General features: G+C 44.3%; 1 protein-coding gene and 1 pseudogene across 1 annotated transcript; both read right to left on the minus strand.

The window, feature by feature from the left end:
• Positions 1–3,656: 3,656 nt before the first annotated feature.
• Positions 3,657–9,473, minus strand: LOC118850867 (annotated as a pseudogene).
• A 9-nt stretch (positions 9,474–9,482) lies between these two features.
• Positions 9,483–11,027, minus strand: LOC118852329 (pleiotropic regulator 1-like). The gene has a single exon (XM_036762044.1). The coding sequence runs from the start codon at positions 11,025–11,027 to the stop codon at positions 9,483–9,485; it is 1,545 nt and encodes a 514-aa protein (XP_036617939.1).
• Positions 11,028–11,357: the final 330 nt, after the last annotated feature.

Consider the following 11,357-nt stretch of genomic DNA (forward strand, 5'->3'; position numbering starts at 1 on the left):
GTGCTTTCTCTTTTCTATATTACTTTCCACTCATGTGTTGGCATGCCATCAATCCTGCAAATCTTTTCATGTCCCCTTCAAACTCTTCTTCCACTCTTTCAATAGGTACTTATCCTCTCTAGACAAACTTGAAAGGCAAAAGGGCATGGTGGATAGAGAGCCAGTCTTAGCATTAGGAAGAAGGGTCCAAATCTTTCATGATACATACTGGCTCTGTGACTCTGGGCAAGCCAATGAATCTCAGAGTTGTTTGTGGGCACTGAGTGGTTAAGTTACAGAACAATTATCTGTCCACTTTGATGGAAGAAGTTTCTTCACCTGGATCTCTCTTTACTAATGAACTCACAAGTCCAGTCCAAAAAAATAAGCATGAGAATAGATGAGTGTTCTTCCAGCTTATGGTTTGCCATCTACTCCTGTTGAATGAAGCAGGAGCAGGTGCTACTGGCCGAGTTAGAGCTGAACCCTGCCCTCCTCGGACCTCCACTCCCGGGGCATGCTGAGATAAACTCAGGGCTCTGAGATATGGGTGGAGCCAGGAGGAGGGGTCTCATCTTTGTTGCCTCTTAGCAATTCCAGGTCTTTGCCCAGACCTACTTGACCACATGGCACTTCCGGCTCTCTGTCTGGGCTTGCCAGAGCACATGGAACTTCCGGTTCTTTGCCTGGACTGACTGCCCAAAGGGAACTTTGGGTTAGTGAGGGAAGAGAAGGGGAGGAGAGTAGGCGGGACCAGGGCAGCCCTAATGCCTACAAAAGATATAAAAATGCTGCTTGCTAAAACAACAAACGGAGTCACTCAACACCTTTGGCTCCTGCCCCATTCATTGTCCGAGAGATCAGGCCCTTTGCTAGGCAAAGGCCTGGGTCTTGGGGGGGTAACAGACTCCCCCGAGTTGGTTGTTGAGGCAGAGGACCCTCACAACAAACAGGGAAGGGGAGAGAGTGAGGATGTGATGCATTTCTATGTCCCTGTTATTAGTCGTGTCTTTGATAAGGAAGGTGTAGGGTAAGTATCACTTTCCTGAGAACTTTGGGGTTAATAAGTGTGATGTCAGTGAGTCACAGACCAAGTTGGGGACATGGGACTGAGGAAGAAGGAAAGGGCCCATATCAACTTTTTATTTGGCTTGGCTTTACTGTGGCTGGGCTGGTGATATAGAATATATGATGCTGCCATTGGTCACCTGGTTTAGTTAAACTGGAGAAGTGATGAGATATTCTCATGCTGCCTTCCCTCCTCCCCTACATCCCTCTCCATTCTCACTGACTCCTGCCCACTTAGATGGGGCCAAGATAGACTGGAAGGCATGTTGCATGTCTCACCTTTGTGAGTCTGTAGAGTGTGTTAGTTCTCATTCATTCTTGTGGTTCCTTGGTCATAGGATGCACAGTAGCTAATAAGCTTTGATTCAGGTGAATTCTCAGCATGAGGTGTGAACTTGCACAATAGTGGCTTGGCTCACTCAAATTGAGTCAGAAAGCATTGGACAGGATAGAAATGAAAAGAAATGGAAAAACAACAATATATATATATATATTATATATATATATATATATATATATATATATATATATATATATATATATATTATATATATATGCTCAGTGAAAGATCAAATTTATTTCATTTTATGTCAATCAGAGTTCAAGTCAAGTTTAAAGAAATTCAAAAGGGTTAGGACTGGAAAAAGTCCAAATCAGCTTCCACTGTGGAAGGAAAGTCTCCAGTGGGTGAGCAGGGAGCCTGTCCTTCATCATGAAGGAGGTGATGGTCATACTCGCAGGGCAAGGCTGGAAGTTGAAGTCCCACAGCCAGGGAGCCTGGGAGTAGGTTGAGAATTCTGCCCTGGAGAAATACTTAGAGACAGGAAGAGCAGCAAGCAGTGATGAGAGTCCACTGGGCAGAGAGTCATGGGACCAGCCTTTGTGCCAGGAATTTGGGGGGGAGCAGGAGAATAGGTGGGAATCCCAGGCTCTGTGAAGAGAATGGGGTAGAACCCCTAAATGAGGGAGTGCTGGAGAACATTGTAATATTCTAGGCACACCCCACTGCTGGGCCCAGGGCCTTTCACTCAATAGTTGGGCAGGAATATATCTAAGGGGCCCTCACTCAGAGGCCACGTGTATGAAGGAGAAGAGATGGGGCAAGTCAGAAGCTGCTGTTGACACAGGATCTTTGAGCTCTGATATTACTGGCACGACCTAATTGTCCCAATTTTTCATCAACAAGTATAGAGCAAACACTTCCATGGTACAGGGCACGTGATCCTGGTAAAAGGCAAAATAATGGCAGTGTCCAGTAATCAACTCCAGGACTAGGAATTAGTGTCACTGGAACATGGACTCCTCAGCTGGGAAATGAAGGGACTCATTTAAATGGCTCTTAAGATCCCTTGTTGCTAAATGAAGTGACTTGCCCAAGGTCACACAAAGGCAAAAGAACAGCTAGGATTTGAAGCCAAGGTCTCTTCTTCCACATCCATCGTTCTTTCCACTCAATTCCATGAGCTCACTGTCATGAAGACCTAGATAAAAGGAGGGCCACCTAAGTCAGTAGGAAGGGCTAGAGGAGCCTCAAGGCAGACTCCAATGGGAGGAGGGTCGAAGCTTATGTTCTCTGATAGAAAGAGTGCATTGTTCTCTGACACACTGAAACTGAAGAGTTTACCCCTCTTCCTTTGATCAGTACATTCTGCTCTCACTCTGTCATACTGCTCCCTATTCAGAACTCAGCTAGAGACTATGTCCAACATGGAGTTCCCTGATGTCACCCATTCAACTAACACCAAACGATGCAGTTCTAGGAAGTCTGGCCCTTTTCCTTCAAGGTGCTTCTTGTTTCTTAGAATTATTTTCAGTCTTAGCCCTTCTGTTGTATCCTATGCCTCTGGTTGGCTCATAGCTCCCTCAGGCCCATCTCCTCCCAGCTCCCCAGAGCCAGTATCCAGACCTCCTGCTTTCCATAAAAACTAAGCCCAAACATGATATTTCTGTGCTATTGGGTGGTTGCATGTGGCTCAGGGGTGTGCCCTGTGCAGGGAGGTAGTCTTCTTCAGCTCCTCATGTTAGGTGCTCCAAGTGCTGAACCAGGCTGTAGCAGAGGGTCTTAGCCATCAATGCTTCTTTTGGCCGTTGCCAAGCTCTGGTTCTACAAGGACTGTCTGTTAGAAAAATCTGGATCAGAGGACATGGAGTAACCATAGCACAACTTCTGCCAATCCATGAAATAGTCAATAAAAATTAAGGCCCTACTATGTGTCAGGCACTGTGCTAACCTGGTGATACAAAGAGGAAAAAATGCAGATGTCTCAGAGTAGCATGGCCAGTGGAGAAATGCGATGTCCTGAGCTGAGCTCCCTCTTTAGCTGGGGGCTTTTGGGTTTATGGTTTCACCTTCTATCAGAGGGCAGAGGATGACCATAAGAGGGATGCTTCAGGCTGATTCAATCTTTTACAATAAGATTTTTCAATAATGAGCTTTGTGGGGAATGAGGGAAAAGTCAGATGTGCCAGAGTAGTGTCGCATGTGAGAAATGAAAAGTTCTGAGTCGAGCTCCTTCTTGAAATGGAATTAATCCCAGGAATTCAGCTCTGGTGCTAAAAACTTCAAGAATGTTCTTGTGAGCATGGATCGAATCAAAGGTATGAGTGCCTCAAGTGGAGGAAAGGATGAGGACCAAGGTAGAAACGGCCGTGAGTCGATGCTCCCTGGGATGGAGAGCCTGCAGGAGTGGGCTGGCTGGTTCAAATAGAACATTACTTGTCCTAGGCAATTCTTCTGTTGATTTTTGGCCACACTCTTTAAGAAATCTAACTGCTACTTCAACACCATCACCTGTCGGTCTTTCAAGAAGTAAGGTGAGCATCTCAGGGCATAAAATTTCATGTGCCACATTCTGGTTAAAAGGGTGTGCCACAAATTTCGAAGAAGTCTGACAAAGCTGCTTATCATTTCTTCAATAGCCTTTTCTCAAATTGTGATTTAGGGGCAGGTAGGTGGTGCAGTGAGTAGAGCCCTGGCCCTGGAGGAGGATCTGAGTTCAAATCCATCTGGCCTCAAACACTTGACACACTTACTACCTGTGTGACCTTGGGCAAGTCACTTAACACCAATTGCCCTGCCTTCCCCCATCAAAAATAAAAATTAAAAAAAAAAAGAAATTGTGATTTAGCCTCTTTAGGATCAGTTGTCCAATGTCGGGGAACTAGGAGTTGCTAATTGCCCTCAGGACTGCATAAACAGGGGTAAAGTTTGGAAATGCATTCTGTGCTTGCAAAGCAGAGGGAAACAGCAACCCCCTGCCCTGAACCAGGTTTCCTTGAAGGAGTTCTTAAATGATCACCCCTATATTACAAATGTTGACTTTCCTGATAAGACCATTGATTGAATTCTTCAAAGCCTCCAGGTGCATTCTTTGGTTGGCTAGGCTCTTTTTATCTGCAATCTGTTCTTCTGCCCTCCTGAGCTTTGCAGGAGGAAAATAAGCACCACCTCTTCCATTGAGGAGTGGCTCCCTGTCCTGTCTTCTTCTTTGTCAGGGGCTCACCCTGAGAAGATGAGCTCTAAGCTGTTGAGCTTTTTGTACTCCTCTGCCAGGTGAAGGAGAATTTCTGTCCCTTCTCCAATCAGAATTTCTCTCTCTCTCTCTCCCTCACTCCCTCCATCTTGACTCCATAGTACTATCATTAGAATGTCCTCGTCTTCTTCCAGCATCTTCTAGCAGCAGTCTGATTTTCTCTTCCGGCTCTTTATTGCTTTTCCTCTTGAATTTGGGCAGCAGCTGCTGGAGAAGGTCTTTGACAGCCTCTAGGTCCTTTAGGGCTCTTCATCCATTGGCAAAATGGAAGGTGGTTGTGTCTCCTGTAGGTAGACCCAGTTGAAGCTGCATTTTATTTGTATTTATTTAATTTTGTTTTTAAGGGAAAAAGGTGTTTTTGTAAAATGTGACAAAGCAGTGGTGCCTTCTGCTGAATTTCTGCTTTATAGTCGTATATGGAGTGCGATGTGACTGAATACATTTCAAAAAGCCAAAATACAACAGTAGCCCAATTATGTACATGTTGCCACTTTAAAATCTTTTTCTCTTTCTAATTTCTGGTTTCCAGATGATGGGATGAGTTTCTTCAGTAGCCGAGTCATCTTCTCTGTATACTTTAATGGTTTTATCAGCTTCTGCGGTCAGTAATCGACTTTCAGACTGGTCAAAAGCACATGCAAATATGCCAGAAGGGCAGAGGAAGCTGCTAAGGGGGACTGAGGAGACAGAATTGATGGTTCTCTCTGCAATCTTGTTCAGACCCCAACATTCCAGGAAATTGAAGCAAAGGTGGGGAAGCCCATTATTCTCTAGGCACGTTTGGCTGGGGATAAATTCTTCCTTCGATTAGATTGCCTAAGGCTGAAGAAACTGGAAGTACATCCCCCAGCTCTATCCTATATATGTCTCTGTCTCTGTCTCGGTGTGTCTGTGTGTGTGTGTGTGTGTGTGTGTGTGTGTGTGTGTACATATATGTTTCTGCATACATATACATCTATGTCCTATATTTCTATTTTGTCCAAACTGTACATTATTTTACAGAGACCAGGATTTGACATATGGATCCTGTTTGTTTTGCAAATTCAGTCACTGTGAAAGAAATCATTGGTTTCTTTTTTTCCCCTCATCATAACACTTTTGGCAACCAGGAAGGGATTGAGATTGTGAGTCTTTGTGTGATGGCTGGACCTTTGCTGTGGAGTGTGCTGGTAAAGATTTCTTCTACCAATAGACTTCCTCCCCTGTCCCCTGACCTCCACATCCTCCTGAACCACAATCAAAAAAGTACCTCCTTAGACATTTTTGGTCCCTGATGATGGTACTATAGGACACCCCCTTAGGGAAATTCTTGTTAGCCTTGGGACAGGGAAAGTTTCCCTTTCAAAAGGGAATGACTAAGGATGAAGATCAAGAAAAGTCTTGAACTCTTAAGAAAACACTTTGTAAAAGAAGGACTTTCAAAGTAGCTCCCCCAACTCAAGCAGGGACTTACTATTCAACATTCAGTAGGAAATAAGGAGGCAAGTACTTCCATGTGTCTATCTTGTCATATTGTCTGTGATTTGGATAAATCCAACTAACTTCCTTCTGTGGCCTCTTGAGCACAAAGAAAAAGTTAAAAAATTCTTCTGAGGAGTTTTCAAAGTCTTCAGAGGTTCTCTCTCTCTCTCTCTTTCCCTGTATTTCTAACTCTTACAGGTTGGCTTGCAGACATAAAGACAGATAAGGAGGAAAGAGATCTTTGTTCCCCAGTCTGTAAGAATTCATCAAACTAATTAAAGAATAAGTTTGTGACTAAAATATTATTTCTCTACTGTAAATTTCCAAACTGTGGCTTGAATGTTTTAAGTAAATGTTGAAATATCTCAAGGAGTTTTGGGGTATCACTTTCTAGCATTTGTATTAAAGAGAAAATAAGAATAAAACTCTGTGAAAGTTATATGGAAAGGGAACTTCAGACCTCTTAGGACAGAGGGATAGATTTCCTGTTTTATTGCAAGGGAGGGGGAGGTGATTTCACTAACTAGAAAAAAGAAAGGGAATTGAAGTTACTTCAAAAGTAGTATCAGTGAAATTCTAGAATGAAGGAAGAAAATGGATTTTCAGTTTAAATTTCACAACTACCTAGTATCAACTCTCTTGACTATGAAAAAAGAGAAGCCTGTCTCAACCATGAAGCAATTTAAATGTAAGTCAAATTTAATTTGGAAGAAAGTTTTGTGTTACTGAAGGGGTGATGGGAACTGGACCCCTAAAGAAAAATACCAAATCTCTGGAAGGAACCCAGTAACATACAGGTCTAACCCAGTAGTTCCTCAGTTAAAGCTATCAGTGCAGGCCCAGGTGGGGCTACTAGGAGGAGTGGTTTTGACTGGGAAATGTCACTAAGTGAACTAGCAGTTAGGGCTGACTGGGAATATCTAGGTGGCTTCCATCAGATGTCTTGTTAGACAACATAAATAGAAGAGAGTATACATTTGACTGTATCTAGGATACATATCAGTAAGGTCAGTAAGTAGTGAATATGGTCATGACCATATTGGCACAGCCAATTATCAGTACACAGGGAGTAGATAGGCACAGCTGCCTACTCTGAAAGGAGTAGTGTGTTGTGTAAGTGTGTTGCTGGGGCATGCTGCCCTGGACCTAGAGAGACAGTATTTTGAGGCTAGAAAGAGATGTGATTTTAGAACTGGGTGTGGTATTGGAATTGGGGTTCAGGCACAGGCACCCAAGCAGAGATTGTTAGAATTAGGGTGCAAGCACAAGCACCCCATCAGAGGTGCAAACAGAATGTAACACTGGGAAACATTGTCCTCCCAAATCTATTCTCTCTTTTAGCCTGGAAGTAGTTAATAATCCTCAAAGTATTCTCTTCATCTTCACCCTCAGAGTCAACAGCAGCAGCAACAGGAGCAGCAAGAAAAGCATCATCTTCATCAAGCATCTCCATGTTTCCAAGGAGCCCCTGCCAGAAGCCCAGAGATTCAGCTCACAGAAAACAGAAAACAGAAAACACCACTGAAAAGTTCTCACCCACTGCTTTGGTGCTGGGACTCACATGAAGAGAAGAGGAAGCACTGCAGCAGGAATAAAGTCATATTCATACTATGTCTTCCTTCCAAGGCTACAGACTCATCATAGAGATGAGAGAAAAGTGAGAATAGAACCTGAAACCAAACAAATGGTGATGAAAGAGAGGATTTATGGAACTTGTCCTAGAGCATTCTGCCCAGACTCTCACTGCCTTTGAAAAGACAAACACTCCAAAGTCAACTCCCCTTAAATAGCTATTCACATACCCATATACATTAGCCTTCTCTATGTACATGAGGGATTCCCAATTTGGGGTAGGAATATTCTGAAGGAGTCAAAGAAGTTGATCACAGGGCATTGGGAATACTTGCCAACTAATTTTATTATCCCTTTGAAATTAATTGTATTTGTGATGTGCATAAGGGGGGAGCTAGATGTGGGAAAAGAGATAAAAAAAACCTAACCACAAGTCTGCCTTATTTTTCTTCTTATTTCAAATCTAGGATGAAATACTTAAGCAGCTCCCTGATGCTGGACAAGTCTTTTAACCCTGTTTGCCTCAGTTGCTTCCTACATAAATTGAGTTGGTGAAGGAAAACGGGAAGCACTCTATCATCTTTGACCCCCGCCCAAAAAAACCGAAAAAACTCAAGTGGGGTGACAAACTATTGGACAGGACTGAAACGAAATGAAATTAAAACCAACGAGAATACGTATAAGGCCAGGGAAAGATCAAATTTATTTCATTTTATATCAAGTAGAGCTCAAAGTCAGGTTTACAGAAATTCCAAGGGGATAGGACTGGACAAAGCTCAAATCAGCTTACATTATGGAAGGAAAGTCTCCAGTTGGTGAGCAAGGACTCTGTCCTTCATCATGAAGGAGGTGATACTCATCCTCTTGAAGGAGAAGGCTGGAAGTTGAATGCCCAGAGCCAAGGAGGCTGGGGGTGGGTTGAGAATTCCTCCCTGGAGGAATGCTCAGAGACAGGAATTGCAGCCAGGGCAAAGATCACAGTCCACTAGACAGAGTGTCATGGGACCAAGCTTTGTGCCTGGAAGGCGCGTGTGGTGGGCCCTATGAAGAGGATGTGGTAGAACCTTCAAATGAGGGAGTGAGGGAGAACATTGTAAAAGATAAGAGTGGGGGGGGGATGTTCTAGGTGAGCCCTAACCCCGGGCCCTGTTAGAAATGTTCACTACATTGAAAGGACCTTTGATTGACTTCTTCAAGGCCTCCCAGCTATGCTTTGGTAGACTGAGCTGTTTTCACCTGCAATATGTTCTCCCATCCTCCTGAGGTTTGCAGGAGGAATATAAGTACCACCCATGTGAGTGAGGAGGGGCTCCAAGGCTTTCTTCTTCTTCTTTATTGGGCGTTCACCCTGAGCAGATGAGCTCTGAGCTATTGCTCTTTCTGTACTCCTCTGCCAGGTGAAGGAGAATTTCTGTCCCTTCTCCAATCAGAATTTCTCTCTCTCTCTCTCCCTCACTCCCTCCATCTTGACTCCATAGTACTATCATTAGAATGTCCTCGTCTTCTTCCAGCATCTTCTAGCAGCAGTCTGATTTTCTCTTCCGGCTCTTTATTGCTTTTCCTCTTGAATTTGGGCAGCAGCTGCTGGAGAAGGTCTTTGACAGCCTCTAGGTCCTTTAGGGCTCTTCATCCATTGGCAAAATGGAAGGTGGTTGTGTCTCCTGTAGGTAGACCCAGTTGAAGCTGCATTTTATTTGTATTTATTTAATTTTGTTTTTAAGGGAAAAAGGTGTTTTTGTAAAATGTGACAAAGCAGTGGTGCCTTCTGCTGAATTTCTGCTTTATAGTCGTATATGGAGTGCGATGTGACTGAATACATTTCAAAAAGCCAAAATACAACAGTAGCCCAATTATGTACATGTTGCCACTTTAAAATCTTTTTCTCTTTCTAATTTCTGGTTTCCAGATGATGGGATGAGTTTCTTCAGTAGCCAAGTCATCTTCTCTGTATACTTTAATGGTTTTATCAGCTTCTGCGGTCAGTAATCGACTTTCAGACTGGTCAAAAGCACATGCAAATATGCCTGACTCACTGTCCAAAGACCCAGGCTGCACAGCTGCACATAGCCTTTGGAAATTATATCCAGTCCTCCAGTCCCACAGATGCATAGTGCCATTATCTGCTCCAGATACCAGCACCCCATCCAAATTCACAGCCAGTGTATTCACTATAGCATCATGACCTGAAAGGTTTTGAATGAAGTTTCCATCAGGGAATTTCCACTGTTTGATATTATCTGGAGATCCAGAGGCAAATGTGTAATATCTTGGATGCAGAACCAGTGCTCTAACTGACTTTTTGTGATTCGTTAGCGTGACACGTGTTTTTCCTGCCACTAAGTCCCATAATCGAATGGTAGCATCATGGCTTCCTGTAATGATCTGAGGTTCTGCACCTTGACACTTTACTGTAGCCACTGCAGCTGTATGCCCCACCAACGTGTGCACACTGGCTTTTGTCCTCACGTCCCATATCCGTGCCGTTGAATCTCTACTACAAGTCAGAAGCACATCAAGTGTTGGGTGCAGATCCAAACCATACACTGCACTGAGATGTCCATGATAATGTCTGATAACCTTATTGTATTCCAGATCCCAGCACTTCACCTGTTTGTCTTCTCCACAGGAGAACAGGTATGGACTTCTTGCACTTACTCTCACCCCTCGTACAGTACCGATGTGTCCAGTCAAGGAAAGTTTTAATTTGCCACTAGCCAGGTCCCAGACCTTTATAGTCCTATCAGCAGAACCAGTAACAAACCACTGATTGCCAGGTTCTACTTCAATACATCGGACCCAGCCTAGATGTCCACTGATGACTCTATAGAGCTTCCATGGTGGATGCCACTGTGGTTTAGGCATTGTAGGGGTCTTTTTGGCCGTCATTGCAGCATTCTTGGTGTCACCAGCTTCCATCCATTCCATAGCTAAGACAGGTGGCTGTGAACAATCAGGAAGTCCAGCATAAGGATAGGTATCACCGAGGCTGGCAGAAGTAGAGCTTGCATCTCTCCTGGATTGTGAAGGAGGCAGAGCCACAGGTAAAGACTGTGCAGCAGATTCGCTGGGCATTCCTCGCATCTTAGTATCTGCAGGCAAAGCCACACCAGGTCCTGGTGCATATAGATGTGGACCAGGTACTAAATATTCCAGTTCTTGCCCTTGATTGGCAGGATACTCTTTGCGCCCATATGCATCCACTGCACTCTGAGCGCCTTTCTCTCTAAGATTTTCTTCCAAAATCGGCAACACAGGACCATACTGTGCATGAAGTTTGGCAGCCATCTTTAGCTTGTGACTCTCTTCATCCAACTGCACTGGTTTTGCACTATCAGCCACAAACATGTCATGGGTCCTCTTCAGGGATCTGAACACAAGCGTGTGCACAGAATGATTCTGTACCTCCTCCAACATGATGCCAACCACGTAGCTTGCCCCTGTGAACTGAGACAGGGGGTACTGAAGTCTGGATAGAGTTCCTCTGAAGGGTTCTGTGGCCCGCTGCTGCTTAAGTCACCAGAAGGACAGAGAGGGCAAGAGGGAGCCAAGCAGATGCTGTGAGTCAGTGGTCTGCTAGCCTCAGGAATAGAGTGTGTTCCACTCCTCCTGGCCCCTTTTATCTGTCCCACCCCCAAGTCCAGGAGATGGGAGGGGAGGAGTAGAGAGGGGAGGGGCAGAGACTTGTGAACCTGGATAGGATTCACACCTTGGGAGACCCTTTTGACATTTCTTGGGGGATATGAG

Source organism: Trichosurus vulpecula, chromosome 5, assembly GCF_011100635.1.
Source record: "Trichosurus vulpecula isolate mTriVul1 chromosome 5, mTriVul1.pri, whole genome shotgun sequence".
Classification (NCBI taxonomy): domain Eukaryota; kingdom Metazoa; phylum Chordata; class Mammalia; order Diprotodontia; family Phalangeridae; genus Trichosurus; species Trichosurus vulpecula.

What these genes read in the sequence shown, in the direction of transcription:
- LOC118852329 (XM_036762044.1), bottom strand. Translation starts at nt 11,027, where the DNA reads ATGTTGGAGGAGGTACAGAATCATTCTGTGCACACGCTTGTGTTCAGA.